The sequence below is a fragment of the Gekko japonicus genome, unplaced genomic scaffold (assembly GCF_001447785.1).
Source record: "Gekko japonicus isolate JY-2015 unplaced genomic scaffold, Gekko_japonicus_V1.1 scaffold188, whole genome shotgun sequence".
Taxonomy (NCBI): Eukaryota; Metazoa; Chordata; class Lepidosauria; order Squamata; family Gekkonidae; genus Gekko; species Gekko japonicus.
Window position 1 is genome coordinate 270,887 of NW_015163098.1, and position 16,191 is coordinate 287,077.

General features: G+C 45.6%; 1 protein-coding gene across 1 annotated transcript in view; it reads left to right on the top strand.

Moving 5' to 3' along the window:
- LOC107106491 (glioma pathogenesis-related protein 1-like) overlaps window positions 1–13,160 on the top strand; it is a 28,650-nt gene extending 15,490 nt beyond the window's left edge. The window contains exons 2-6 of the mRNA XM_015406652.1: window positions 2,853–3,098; window positions 3,772–3,875; window positions 6,599–6,684; window positions 12,893–12,919; window positions 13,006–13,160. Of these exons, the coding sequence (XP_015262138.1) occupies window positions 2,853–3,098; window positions 3,772–3,875; window positions 6,599–6,684; window positions 12,893–12,919; window positions 13,006–13,160 (618 nt within the window). The remainder of the gene's footprint in view (window positions 1–2,852; window positions 3,099–3,771; window positions 3,876–6,598; window positions 6,685–12,892; window positions 12,920–13,005) is intronic.
- The last annotated feature ends 3,031 nt before the right edge of the window (window positions 13,161–16,191 follow it).

The window sequence follows — 16,191 nt, forward strand, 5'->3', positions numbered from 1 at the left end:
CATTCCTCGTCGCCGTCACCTCGGCCAGGCGAGTCAGTGAACTCCTGGCTTTCCGGCATGATTCACCATACTTGTCCTTCCTCCCGGATGGTGCCCGCCTGGTGCCGGACATTTCATTCTTGCCCAAGGTGGTCTCTGAATTCCATCTGTAGTCGGAAGTCTTCCTCCCTGATTTTTATCCTGACCCAAAATCACAGGAAGACAGACTTATGCACACTCTAGACGTGAAGCGGGCCCTCCTCTTTTACCTGAGTAGGACACGCTTCACCAGGCAAACCTCTAAGCTGTTTGTCTCATACGCTACACCCCGTGTGGGCACTCCAATCACTGCCCAACGTCTATCCAAGTGGATCGTAGGTCTGATACAACTGTGTTACCTACTGGCGAAACAGCCGTTGCCAGGCCCAGTACGGGCTCATTCCACCAGTGCTGTCGTTACATCCACTGCATTCTTGAAGGGAGTACAGCTGCAAGACATTTGCAGAGCCGCAACCTGGGCCACGCCTAATACCTCTATCAGGCACTACGCCCTAGACGTCCGCCAGTCCACCAGTGACAGTCTGGGACGTCAGGTTTTATCATCGGCTAAGCAGTAAACACCTGACAGCACCCGCCTCCAGGTAAACTACTGCTCGCTAATCTCCCATTGGTGTGAAGCACAGAGACCACGAAGAAGATAAACAGGTTGCTTACCAGTAACTGGTGATCTTCGAGTGGTCATCTGTGCATTCACACCACCCGCCCTCCTGCCCCGCTGCTGTCTTCTTCTACCTGTTTTGTTAGGAGATTGATACGCGGCGGTTGGAAGGAACTGGCGGGATGTCCGTGCCTGCCCTTCTGGGCATGCTCACTGGGGCTCCTGAGCATGCTCAGTTGGGCCAGGCACGAAAATCCTTTCAAGAGAGCTTGCTAGGCACCGGCAGATCCAGCGCAGGCGCACTAGATCCCATTGGTGTGAATGCACAGATGACCACTCGAAGATCACCAGTTACTGGTAAGCAACCTGTTTTTATACCTCTGGGGATGCCAGTCACAGCTGCTGGTGAAAAGTCAGGTACTACAATGCCAAGACCACAGCCATACAGCCCGGAAAATCTACAACAAATAAATGCCATGGCAACATAGTAGATAATGCTGGGATTTTAGGAAGAAGAGTTAGATGAATAATGAAAGGCAAAAGGCATCCAAAGAATCTCCCTTATATATAAAAGCGGAATGGTGGTGGCACTTCTCTAGAACATTCCACACGCTCCGGAATTGGTTGGGGCCCTGGTGTGTCACTCAGAATCTGTCCCTATCCACTGGCTGCATTGCTTGAGTCTTGCCTCCAACATTCTAAACATTTTGCTGTTCCTCCCCCCCCCCATAGCCAGTCAGAACACAGAGGTTATTTGCATATGCAGCCTCATTGGCCCTTGCCTCGGAAAACAGAGGTTGTTTGCGTTTGCGACTTGATTGGCTTTTGCCTCTAACATTCTAAACAGTTTGCTGTTCTGAGGTAAAATGTGTCCAATCTCCAGGTGAGGGCTGGAGATCACTCAGAATTACAACTGCTTTCCAGATGGCAGAGATCAGTTCCCCTGGAGAAAATGGTGGGCTCTGTATCCTTATATGCTGCTGAGATGGCCCCCGTATGACAGCCAATGTGACGTAGCAGTCAGGGCTTCAGAGCACGGGGGAGGCTGCAGGTGTGTGGGGGGTGGAAAGCTGAAGAGGGGAAAATAAAGGTAGGTTGATGATTGGCTGGGAAGGAGATAGGGTTACCAACTCCAGGTGGGAAATTCCTGGAGATGTGAGGGATGGAGCCTGGAGAGGGTGAGGTTTCAGGAGGCATGGGACCTTGGGCAGGTACAGGGTGCGTTCAGACAGGGGCTTTACATCAGTTAGGGTTCCGGTTGCAACCGGTGTACTCACCGGCGTTCACACGATGAACATCTGCCTCCTGTCCCTAACCGGTGTAAAGCCCTTTACACCGTTGCACTCTGCCACTAGGTCCCAAGTGGTGGTAAACTGAGTGCAACGGTTGTAAACGGTGCACCCCGGCATCTGATCGCTCTCCAACGTTGCAGAGACACTTCCGTCGGAAGCCTGAGGCTTCCAGCTTCCCCCCGCCATTTTTTAAAGTAAGCGATATGCGCTCGGGCGAAGCTTCACCCCGAGCGTTTGTTAAGGGGGGGGGAAGCCCTTAGTTTAACTTCCCGGAGGAGTCCGGGACTACAGGGAGGCCAGGTTGGGCTTTAAACTTTAAAGGTAATTCCTTACCTTTAAAGTTTAAATGTAATGGGGGGGTTGAGCATGCGCAAAAATCGCCATTCTGTGAATGGCTGCCTATGCGCATGCTCAAACTGTGCTTTAAAAAAAAAAAAAACCGCCGACGCCCACAGCGTGTGAGCAGGCGTCCACCGGAGGGATCTGGAAGATGGAGGTAAGTGTGATCGTGTTTATGCCGGCAGAAACGCCCCGTCTGAACGCACCCACAAAGCCATAGACTCCAACCTCCAAACCAACCATTCCCTTCTGGGGAACCATCATTGCCAAACTCCAGGTGAGGGCTGGAGATTACTCAAAATTACAACTGTTTAGGTAGCAGAGATCAGTTCCTCTGGAGAAAATGGTGGACTCAGTGTCATTATACCCTGTTGAGATTGCCACAGCAAATTGACACTGAGTGTTCAAGGCCGGGGCACCCGCCCAGAGCCTCTTTCTAGAGATAGTTGTATTTATTTCCACAATGGGCCTTTTTCCTAGTTACATATATTCTAAATTTCCACATATATGAATGCTATTATGTTAGGAGTTGGCTAATAGATATTTTATGACTAAAAACTGCATGATACTTTTATATTTTTTAGACATGGGATGTTGCTTTAGCTAGAACAGCAAGAGCATGGGCACACAAGTGCATTTTTGAACATAGTCCATATACCAATAGCCATCCTGATCGTAAATATTGGCCCATTGGAGAAAATATATGGATTGGAAATGCTGTGAGAAGACCATTTCATGCTGCTGGTGCCATCAAGGCATGGGATGATGAAGTTCGGTTCTATGATTTTGATACCCACAGATGTACAAGAGTATGTGGTCATTATACACAGGTAGATTTTATCCTATGATTCCTTGTGGAAGTTTAGTAAAAGAAGTATATTAGTTTATCACTGAAACTTAAAAATATGGTCAGCCATAGATGTTCAAGTCAATATGGCTTTAGGATATGGCATAAATCTAGTGAGGCTTCAGGTTTTGATTATTATTTTTTTGCAAACATCTGCCTTTGTAACACAACTGTTGAGTTGGTAGCATCCCTTTGAGTGATTTGAAAGCCATACGTTGAACAAATTACATATGATGTTGGAGAGCTGTGATCACATCCCCTTATATAGAATTTGACTACAGAAAGTCATGGAAGAGGATAAAGATTAGGGTTGTCGTGCTGGACAAGGGAGGATTTTGTTGGTCACCCAAACCACCAAAAAAAATGCCTTTCCCGACACTGCCTGTAGGGAAAAAGGCAGATACACTATTGTGTCTGCCTTTTTACCAAAGCTGAAAGTAGCCAGAGAGGAAGACACTTTAATTGGTGAAATTCATGACAGGAAGGAGTTAGCACCCCACTTTAAATGTTTCAGGATACAATCACTGATCCTCATTATCACAAGTCCTTCAGTACCTGGATTGAGAATAATGAGAATAATGTTCCATAGCTTTATGGTTGCATTAATTATCAGCGCACTTTATTTTATAAAATAAAATCTTTTTTTTTTCCCCCAGGTGGTTTGGGATGCAAGTTATAAGGTTGGCTGTGCAATTGTTTTCTGCTACACATTTGGAAAAAGCACAAATATAGAAAACTTCGTGTGCAACTACGGTCCAGGGTAATTTAACAAGAACATACAATATATTGTCTGAATATTGTTCATGTTCTGTTCTAATACAAAGTATTCTGAAACACAGAATTATGGCTTTTTCAACTGCATTGTCATATGTATTAGTCTTGGATTTTGTAACAGGATTCATAGTTGACTTAATCTCTTTCAGAGCATTTAGAATAGACATCTGCTATGTTAATCAGTAATTACAATGGCTAGGATCCTGTTCAGCCTCAGTGGAATATTGTTGCAGAAGCAAAGTATCTGGATGCTCCACTCCCACTGCAGCCTGCTGTGTTTCCCCCCTCCTAAAGCCCCTGAGGGTCATCAGACCCCCAGGAACAGCATGGGGCAGTAAAAAGTGTGCAAGGGGAGGCAGGATCTGGCAAAAATCACTGCAGTTTTTTCTGCTGGTAGAAGTGCTATCAGCAGAAAACATTGTTAATGCCCATCACGTGTTTATCAGTTAATTCTCTGATCTCAAATATCAAAGCACCATAAACAGTTCTGAAATAACTAAAAAATCAAGAATGTGAGACCATAGACATGTATGCATGGTTTTACTTTCGCACCAGTGCAAGCACATATACTTGGAAGTAGGCTACTAATTTTTAAAGGACTTTCTTTCAAAAAAGGACCTTTTCAGGCCAATACGTAGTACCTAGGAAGAGGCATATGCAATATCTTCAAGTAACCACCATGGACCCACTGTTTTAAAAGAATGAGCTCTGAGAAGCGGCTGGTATCAAACACACTAAATTTAAAACGAATATAGCATTGTTTCAATTATAATGCTTAACTGGACATCAAACATTTTCCTCATAGTTCATTTTGAGGAAGCAAAGCTTCCCTGTATTTGATATATGGTCATGTTTTAAGTGCCTGTAAGTGTAAAGTGCAGACTTTATAACCTACTTGTATTACTTTTCTTTTTAAATCAGATAATTATTATAATAGTATAACTAAAAAATGTAAACTTTAATTTGCATTTTCTTTTAAAAATATTTTTACACCCTAACCAAATATAAGAAATATATTAACAACCAGTTCCTATATGGAGACATTACTTTCTAGATATATTTTCATCTTGGTGTGATTTTCTTTTTATATATTCTTTATGGGGCTGTGGGTTTGTTGTGTTCAACTCAGAACTGGCGGCCAGTGATGTAAAAGATGGGGATTGGGTCGCCCATTACCTACTCTTTCATTAATATCTGGCAGCAGTACAGGAGGAGGCAGTGTATAATTTGACACCCATAGTTGGCATTTGTCATGATCAAGGCCAGGGCCTATAGTAGTGCGGCCTACAGGCTCTAGGGAGGCCTAGTGGCTCCAAGGAAGCCTGTAGTGGAGTAGTGCATTTCCCAGGCTCACTCTGGACCCTATGACAGGAGATTTTGGAGGGAAAACTAGACCAGCAGGGGAACACAGGGTGGTGCCTGGGAAGAGGAGATAAAAGGCCCAGAGTGGGAGAGTGTTCTCTCTCAGGGACCAGGGCTGGTGGAAGCTGCTGCAAACAGAGGGATCCCTCATCCAAAAAGGGGTGAGTTAGACTGTGAACAGGAACCTAGAGAAGGCTAGGACTGTGTAGACGGATGCATTAGAATTTATTATTTTACTGATTTACCTGCCTTTACTTTGCTCATTTTCCTACTTGTTATTGATCTAAAGTTGTTGTTAAATCTCTTTATAAAACTAGTTGTTACTCTGCCTGGGTCCTCACGCCTCATTTGGTCACATACAAGGGGAAACCTGTTGTAAAAGTACTGTACAAGGGGCAGGGTGGGTGCTCTGGGCCCTCCCAAGGAGACCCATACCAGAGTGGTAGCAGCCAGTAATGAACCTTCCTAGCCGCTGCCCATGACAGCACTCTGGTTGCTCCTGGCTGCCAGTGACCGTCCAGGGCAATGGTCCACAGGAAACTTTCCCTGTAAATTAAATGACCAGAACTTTCTTAAGAAAGGAAATCTTCCTATTTCCAGACATTTGCACCATTACATTTCATATCCATATTCCTGATCAAGTTGTACTCCTGATACATTCAAAAAATTTATCAACTGATTCTGTACAGCAATCTTCAGCAAGCTTTCATGCCCTTGAAGCTTTATTTAATTTGTATTGTATGCTGATAAACCAGATCTGTTGTCAGAAAAACCTAGCCTCTTCTAATTAGTACTTGGAAGGAAGAATGAAAACCCCTTTCAGCCAACCCTTGTAATCACTGTTCTAGAAGTCATATACTCAAATGCAAAAATTTACTTAGCAGATCACTTACGTGAGCATTCATTTATAGGGCTTAGCTGACTACGTTATTGTCTGCACTAGCTGCACGTTGTAGTACAGCAGTGCAGTGGAACATCTGTTCACCAGTAATACAGGATATGACATTTAAAGATATCATTTAACAACCCTAAATATTTCATGTAAATATAAGAATTTTGTGTATGTCGTACTTGCTATTAGGTCCATCATAGGACAATTTTATTATTCCAGTTTAACATTATGTACTGTTAGGGCAATTCTAAGAACACTCTCCTGGGAGTAAACCCCATTGAATAGACCTGATCAGGATTTGCAGTAGACCTCGTTAATATTGCTGTGTGTTAACTTAGTTTTATGATCTGATGCCTTGGTACATGGGCCCTGCCACTATGTAGTATCTAAATATTATAACTGTAGCAGTTTGCATTTCAGTGTATTTATTTCATTCAGACAATTTTGTTCATTAGTGGCAATTACCCAAGACGGCCTTACAGAAAAGGAAAGTCATGTAGTGAGTGCCCAAAAGGAGACACGTGTGAAAATAAGCTCTGCAGTAAGTATAAAACTGATTAATTATTCACTAAAAATTATATTCTCTATCATTATCTGTTTCAATATTTTAAACCCACAGATCTTCGACGTGGTCTCTGTGCTTCACACCCATGGGATCTAGTGCGCACACGCTGGATCGATCGGTGCTGTAGCAAGCTCTTTTAACGGATTTTCACGCCCAGTCCCTCAGGCATGCACAGGAACCCCACCACGCATGCTCAGAGGGGTGGGCACGGATATCCCGCCAGTTCCTTTCTTACCGCCTCGTTGAGTAGACCTCTTCTTCGTCGGTCCGATCGGTTCGCTGTTAGCTTTCGCCTCACAGCTCTTAGGAATTATTTCCAAACTTTCTTTTACTTTCTTTTTTGTTTGTTCTTCAAAAACAGTTTTAAAAAAACTTTGTTTTCTGCTGAGGGGGACTTTACCTCAGGCATTCGGGCTACCCCCCCCCCTCAAAAGTTCCCTCTTCTTCGCTCTTTTTATGGAGAAGAAGTGGGAATTTTTCAATAGGTGCAAGGGTTGCGGTAGCAAACTTGCTCCTCCCGACCGTCATACCCTCTGCATTTTTTGCCTTGGAGAGTCTCATCAGCCAGAGTCCTGTCATCACTGTGTGCGTTTTTCCAACCAAAAGAGAAAAAAACGTGCTGCGCACCTTAAAGTGGCACTGCTTGAATCAGCCCTTGCTCCTGCCACTGCAATGGAGGAGAGACCGTTTACTTCGACAGCTCCGGCATCAAGACCTGCCTCCGATGTCGACCGCCTGACACCGAAGCTCCCGACATCGAAGGCACAATCGTCCGCTTCCACGCCAGTCAAAAAGAAGGCTAACGCAAGTAAGGATCACAAATCCGCTAAGAAGGGCACCTCCAAGTCCCTGAAGGCGGCAAAGAAGGGGAAGGAAGTGGGTGTCTGCACTGGGTGATGCCCCTAAAGTGCCTCCCGCTCCAACGGCAGTATCTATATCGGAGGGCCACGTCCCTCCACCGATACCGACCATCCAACTACTGAATTCCCCCATCCTACAAGTGGAGCGTCCATACTCCGACATCGACACGGTGGAGCTCCTAAGTCACCAAATGGGTGCAGAGCTTTCCCCCTCTCCTTCGACTTTGTCGGCATCGATGATATCAGAGGCTCCCGATGTCGAAACACATCAATACCGACACGCTTATTACAGTGCGCAACATCATCCTCCACGTCTCCATGTCCAATCTGTTGATATCGACGACCGAGATTACAGGGACGGTTCTCACAGACCAGCCATTGCTTTGTCTCCCAGACGTCCACGGTCCAGAAGTCGATCCCCCGAGTCTTCCTGCCCCCTCCACCACTGATATCGTGGGATCAACGTCAGTTGAGGTACCTGTACGGGGCTTATCCACCATCCATGCCGTGCCTCCCACTCTGTCCAAAGATCGAGGTCGCCCCAGAAGTCGAGACTGTCAGCATCTCTGTCGCGTCCTCCTCCAGTCGATCCTCCCCATCATATTCTGGAACCAAGTCGTCCTCCAAACCTTCAGGTCACTCCTGACCCAGTCGTCCCACCTAAACCCATAACTTGTCAAGAGGACACATCGGTCCAAATGCCACAACAAGACTCCTCTGACTTCATGGAAGAAGACTCAGTTACGGAGGCATCTGAGGCTCATACCTCTCCTGACCATAAATCTCCCAACCAGGATGTCGCTGAGGACTTACCCGTATCCCCATCTGACAACCTTACGTCGTACACAGATTTAGTTAAAAGAATGGCCCACTCTTTAGGCCTCTCTGTCATCCAGCAACATCCGCAGGCAACTGATGCCGTTTATGATTTAGTCCAGCTTGATACCTCTTCCACCTTGGCATTGCCCATGTCTTCAGTCCTTCTGCAAGCAGCAAAGGCACCATGGCTAAAACCCTCGTCAGCCCCGTGTCCACGAGACGACTGGACCATATGTATAGAGTCCAAGAGACAGATGCCAAATTCCTATTCTCGCACCCTCAACCAAACTTGATGGTGATAACATCTTCCTCTAAATCCAAGAGGACACATTCCGCACCTTCTGACAAGGAAGGTAAGAAATTAGATGCCTTTGGCAGATGCCTCTACTCCACGGGAGCATTGGGAGTCAAGGCCACTAACTACCTGGCCTGTATGAATAGGTATCAATATACTCTCTGGGAACGGTTCTCCAAACTACTGACCCACCTCCCAAGGAGACAAACTCCAGGCAGCTAGAGTCATCCAAAAAGAAGGCCTGGTACTGGCAAAACAACAGCTCAACATGACTAAGCATGTCCTCGTGGCATCTTCCAGAACCATGGCCTCTGCAATAGCTCGTAGGAAACATTCCTGGCTCTGCAATACCAATTTGCCCATGGATACTAGATCTTATGTGGAAGATCTTCCATTTGATGGCCTGGGACTTTTCAATGCCGTTACTGATTCTACTTTGCAAGAATTAGATAAGAGCATAAAAGCTTCTCGAGCTCTAGGAGTGTCATCCTCTGCAAGGCAACCATACCGACCCCGCACCTGGTCGAGACCCTGGCAGTGACGTACCCCAAGTCGTCAGTCTCCGGACGCACAATAGAGACCGAGAACATCTTCAGGAGGCCAAAAATCCGCCTTCCAGAAACCAAGATTCGGATCCGGGCAACAATCTTCCCGCTCCAAACAGACCTAACCCTCCAAACAGAGTTTTTGACTTCCCAGTCACCGAGTCAGCTCAAACCCGACTGTCACCGTTTCTTCAAACTTGGCGTCACATCACCTCGGACGAGTGGGTACTGTCCATATTGTCCCGAGGCTACAAAATTCAGTTCCACCAGAACCTCAAGAGGAGGTGTCCGTCCTTCTGCAGAAGGGAGCCATCGAACATGTACCACCACACCTCCACAGGACGGGATTTTATTCCCGATACTTCACAGTCCCAAAGAGAGACGGAGGCGTTCGACCCATATTAGATCTAAGGGAACTGAACCGGTTTGTGACTTACCACCGCTTCCGCATGGTATCCCTACAACAAATCATGCCATTGCTTCGGAGACACGTCTGGATGACCACCCTCGACCTCCAAGACGCGTATTTCCACATTACTATCTACCCCTTCCACCGCCAATACCTATGCTTTGCAATTGGTCAACAGCGCTACCAATATACAGCCCTTCCATTCGGCCTATCCAGCACCCCAAGGGTCTTCACAAAGACTATGATTGTGGTTGCAGCTTTCCTCCGTCTCCGGGGTATTTCCATCTACCCATATATAGACGGTTGGCTTCTGGTAGCGCCTTCCAAGAATGCCCTGGTCTCAAACATCAAAGAGACTCTGGCGCTAATGGACAATCTGGGCCTACGAGTCAATCAACAAAAGTCTCAATTGTGTCAGGTCCAACTAATACAGTACATCGGCGCAATACTGGATTCAAAGACATGCATGGCTTACCTGCCCCATGACAGGGCAACAGATATCATTTCCTTAGCCACCGTTGTCCGTACCCAACCCTCTGTCACTGCCTTCCAAATTCAGAGGCTGCTCGGCCTGATGGCTGCAACTACGTCTGTTCTCGTCTTTGCCAGACTCACAACATGTCCCTTACAGCTCTGGTTTATCCGCAACTACGACCTGTCGAAAAACGCACACACCGTCCTCCTATCCCCTCTTCCCAGCACCTAGAGCTCCTCGCTATACAACACGTAGTCACCAGCTTCCTACCTTTAATCACGGGGAAATGTGTCGCGGTCCTCATGGACAACACCACGGCGCTCTCTTATGTCAACAGACAGGGAGGCACTGTCTCCCTACGCCTCTGCAACCTTGCCATACAGTTGTGGGAGCTTTGCATCGCCAACAACATTTTCCTCATGGCCACTCATATTCCCGGACACATGAACGTGCAGGCAGACCATCTAAGTCGAGCAGAACTCAGCCTTCACGAGTGGGGGATGAACCCTACATACCTCCTCCCACTCTTCCGCAGGTGGGGAGCTCCCCAAGTCGATGTTTTTACCACCAGAACCTCGGCTGGACAAGTGGGAGAAATATTGGCTTTCCGTCATGATACACTTTACCTGTCGTTTTTGCCAGACGGAGTCCGCCTCGTTCCGGACGTTTCTTTCCTGCCGAAGGTGGTGTCAGAGTTCCACCTGCAGGCGGAGGTCTTTTCTCCCTGATTTCTTTCCAAATCCAACATCAGCGGAAGACAAGCTATTACACACTTTAGATGTGAAGCGGGCTCTCCTGTTCTACCTCAACAGAACACACCCAACTAGACGAGACTCACAACTCTTCGTCTCTTACGCGTCACCACAGCTGGGTACTCACATCACGGCTCAATGCTTGTCTAAGTGGATTGTGGGTCTCATCCGTCTATGTTACCTGATCGCCAAACAGCCATTGCCTGGCCCTATCAGGGCTCGCTCTTTCGACCTACCATGTTCCAGTTGATGGATGTTCTTTATTTTCACATCCAATTTCAAAACGTTTTTTAAAAGGTTTATTGCATCTCTACCCTCCTGTCAAAACTCCAGTCGCTCCCTGGGACCTTCCTCTAGTTCTACGCCAGCTCACGAGGAAGCCCTTTGAGCCGCTTGCAACTTGTGACCTCAAACTTCTAGCATGGAAAATGGCCTTTTTAATTGTTGTCACCTCAGCTAGACGAGTGGGAGAAATATTGGCTTTCCAGCACGATACACCTTACCTGTCGTTTTTGCCGGACGGAGTCCGCCTCGTCCGCCTCGTCCCGGACATCTCCTTCCTGCCAAAGGTGGTGTCAGAGTTCCACCTGTAGGCGGAGGTTTTCCTCCCTGATTTTTTCCCAAATCCAAAATCACCGGAAGGCAAACTATTACACACTTTAGATGTGAAGCAGGCTCTCCTGTTCTATCTCAAAAGAACACACCCAACTAGACGAGACTCGCAACTTTTTGTCTCCTACGCGTCAGCACGGCTGGGCACTCGCATCACGGCTCAGCACCTGTCAAAATGGATTGTGTGTCTCATCCGTCTGTGTTACCTGATCGCCAAACAGCCATTACCTGGCCCTGTCAGGGCTCATTCTGCCAGGGCTGTCGTGACCTCCACTGCCTTCCTCCAGGGAGTGCCCCTGACAGACATTTGCAAAGCCGCTATGTGGGCCACGCCTAACACCTTCATCAGGCACTACACCCTAAACATCTGTGCAAATACCAATACCACCATGGGACGTCACATTCTGTCTTCAGCTACACAGTAAAAGACCTGCCAGCACCCTCCTCCAGGTAGGCTACTGCGCGCTAATCTCCCATGGGTGTGAAGCACAGAGACCACGTCGAAGATAAACAGGTTGCTTACCTGTAATTGATGATCTTCGAGTGGTCATCTGTGCATTCACACCACCCGCCCTCCTTCCCTGCTGCTGTCAGCTTCTACATTTTTAATAGGTGTTGATTTGCGGCGGTTTGGAGGAACTGGCGGGATGTCCGTGCCCACCCCTCTGGGCATGCGCGGTGGGGTTCCTGTGCATGCCCGAGGGACTGGGCGTGAAAATCCGTTAAAAGAGCTTGCTATAGCACCGATCGATCCAGTGCGTACACACTGAATCCCATGGGAGTGAATGCACAGATGACCACTCGAAGATCATCAGTTACAGGTAAGCAACCTGTTTTTTGTTTAGCTCCAACTGCGGTTCATTGAGTGATGCATTCACACAACCCACCCATCCTGCTGCAACCAGTGCTTTTCACTTGCTGTGGTGCACATGGAAGGAACTGAACAGGAAGGCATGACTCTTCCCCTTCAGGCGTATGCAGTCAGATCTGCATCTCTGATGGGAGGAGGGTTTTCTTGTCTAGCTGCTAGTTCTAGAAGGTTCCAGATCAGCACTCTGCAGGTTCAAAGCCCATCAGGGTGAATACACAGAAGACCACTTGAAGGTCAAGAGGTAAAAGGAAACAAGCTATTTTTACACTGCTACAAGTTTGCAGCTCATAGCTGAATGTTGCTTTTAAGTGATGAGAAAGACTTAATTTGGATGTTTTATTGTGTAATATAAATGTGGGAGAAAGGAAATTTACTTACAAGTAAATGATTGCATTATATGATTTATTGTTCATTTTGGATGACTGAGCTCACAGGAAATATGCTCAAGTTGTTGACATATCACCTGAGAAGAAGAAAAGGACCTGGATAAGATACAATTTAAAAAAATGTTTTGTCAATTCTTGAAACTTTTTGTTTGTTTTACAGGAAATCCTGATCGTGACAAAATCATACGTATGTATTATAGTTCTTTTTCTAGCTTGAATGTTTCAAAACCAAAATGCATAGTTAGTAAAAAGTTTTATTGTATTTTTTAATAGGCTATACACGATGGTATCCATCCTTTGAATATCGGATTGTATGTGACGAATCCTGTATCGCTTTAGCAATTTTAAGACCAACAATAATGTTTTTAGCATTTGGAGTTGTTTACTATTTACAACACCGTTATCCGGGTTTAGGATTGCAACACTAATTGCTTTGACCTGTGTATTTAAAAAAATAATCATTGCTACAGTAGCTAACAGATCACATTTACATAAATGCTAAGATTATTTTATACACTTTGTGTTTAAAAAATAGATTGGTTTATTTCATTGTGTTATGGTACTTTGAATTGTTTCAAATTGTTAAAAATCAGTTGTTCCCTGCTAATGTGGATATTTTTTAAAAGAAGTCAAATAAATATTAATGTGTTTTGTGTACATTGTATTCAGTGGTAAGTGAAAATAATGAATGAATATTTTAAACATAAGAATCTTGATTTGGTATGATTTACAAGGTGTAGACGGATGCAACTGTCCATCAGTAGAAGCTGCTGATAGCTGTTTTCCTGTATCCTCTTACCCCCAGCAGTCCCTTCTGTCCCTGAGAGGGTTTATCTCTGAGATTGTTAAACTCTTGTGGATTAATAGCCATGGAGGTCAGTGGGCCAGAGTGAGGAGGATGGAGTTGAAATCACTGTTCTGCCTCTGGCATTAGCAAAAATGATATTTGCAGAAGAGGGACATGGGAGATTTCACCCCCAATTCCTTCCTCATTATAGCCCCCCTAACCAATATGGTTTTAGTTCAAGGGGGTCCATGATCCTGGAAATCTTTTTTCCTGGTGTCAGAAGAGACTTCTGGTAGGGCAAGATCTGTGATCTTTACATGTATGGATCACTGGATCAACCCTGTAACAATGAATGAATATAGTAATAATAGTTATAACCAGGGGTCATTTGGGGGGGGGACGCGGGGGGACGCCATCCCCCCGGGTGAGGTGCTGGAGGGTGGGGCCTGGAGCTCCCTGCTGGTGCCCGCTGGAGGTCGCCGCCGGCTGTGGGGAGGACACACTTCCGGTGATGTCAGGGGGTGTGGCATATGCTAATGAGTTATGCTAATGAGTCCCCCTAGCTCTTTTTCTATGAAATGACCCCTGGTTATAACCATATTCCACAATGTCACATTTGGCTCAAAATTCTAGATAAAGTTGCTTCCAACTCCAGTTAAGTCAAATATAGTTTAAGATCGTCAGTAATTAACTAGTGTTGTTCCAATTATGAACCTATTTATGGCCTTATCGTGTAAAAAAGTTGTTTTCAGCCATGCTAGCCCAAACGTAAAAGCCCCAAAGCCAAAAACACAATCCATGTACTGCCTTTTAAACCAACCCAGTGACACATAACAGTGTGTAAGCTCTTGAGTTCAGTAGCGCTCTTCATGAAGCCAGATGTTACGAAATCAAAAAGAGGAAAAAAGATATTTCAGTTCATGCCTGTATATGGTAGATCTTCTGGCAGGCAAAGGAGAATCAGGTCTCAAGTTACTGTAGGCCATAAAAGCAAGAGCTAATAAATCAATTAAACTCCATAGTAACAAGTCTTCGTGATATTTCTAACTCTCTCTTACTTTCCTACAACCCATTTACTGTAAGACTGCACAACAAAGCTTTCAAACTAGCCAAACAACAGATAAATACATCTCGTCATATTCAGAAATATCCTAAATATTCTAAAATATAAGCAGGAGCAGTGGCACTTAAATGCCATGCTTGGCTGAGATAGGCAGCTTTGACCAATGAGGCCCAAGCACATATAAAAGACTTGCCTTTTGAAGGGACAGGGTTATTCAGTGAAAAACTGATGATATGCTGAAGAGAATTCAAAGCTTCATTCCATAGCAAAATCAATGGGCTTTTCTCAGACTTACGCATGACCTTACAAGCAACAACCATGGAATAAATTTAATGGATGACGTATATCAACTTCACCAACAGAATGATCTTCAAGTAAGAGATCATACAGCTCATCTACAAAGAAGGCTTTTCGAAGGCTTGAGTTTCACAGTGTACCAAGACCATACCATTGTCTAAGTGGGGTCTTTGACTTGGATGTGGTAGAGAGATCTCAGGCCCCAGTCCTCAGAAAACATCTGAGCGTCTGGGAGGAAATTACAATCACTGGGTACTTACAATAATCAAACTAGATTATGCCATGCAACTAGATCTGTCATCGATGCTTTCAAAGCTACAAGCCCATCACCAGGTGGTTGAGGAGCTATTATAAAAGATGTAATAGAAGGGGTTCCAGTTTCTCAGAGGTTTACTGGTTTGTATTCTAGATATTTTGCAGTTCCAAAAAGAGATGGAAGCAAAACCTAGAATCATAGAGTTGGAAGGGACCTCCAGGGTCATCTAGTCCAACCCCCTGCATACAGCAGGAAATTCACAAATATCTCCCCCCCTCCAGTGACCCCTGCTCCATGTCCAGAGGATGGCAAAAAAAAACAAAAAACACACCTCCAGGATCCCTGGCCAAACTGGCCTGGAGAAAAATTGCTTCCTGATTCCAAAGTTGCGATCAGCATTTCCCTGGGTGTGTAAGAAAGGGCCACAATAACTAAGCACTGGTGCAACCCTTCCCGCCCTCCCTCTCATGATCTGCCTAAGTTCACAGAATCGGCATTGCTGTCAGATGGCCATCTAGGATCGGGGGGGGGGGGTAAACGTGACAAAGAAATTCAGAATGACTTCAATATCCACTGTTCTACCTCTCCCAAGGACAGGCATGTTTTTCATTTCAATAGACCAAAAGGATGTGTATTTTCACGTGTCCATCCACAACACAGACAATATCTTTGTTCTGCCATAGGGAGCATGCACAAGGTTCTACCTTTTGACCTGTCAACTGCTCCTCAGGTATTTACCAAATATATGGCAGTAATGATAGCGTATCGCCACAAGAAGGGTATTGTAGTCTATCCTTACCTGGACGATTGGCTGCTAGTTCATATTTCTGCCCATGCATTGCTTCAGCACCTGCAGATAACACTGCAGTTACTGGATCAGTTGGGGTTAAGGGTGAATGTGAAGAAATCACATTTCAACCCCGTGCAACATCTGCAATTCATAGGAGCAATGTTAGATTCAGTTGCAGGCTGGGCATTCCTACCACGGGAAAGAGCAGAGGGTATCATATCCCTTGTGAGGCAGGTTCTTGCTCAGCAAGAACAAAAGGCAATTAT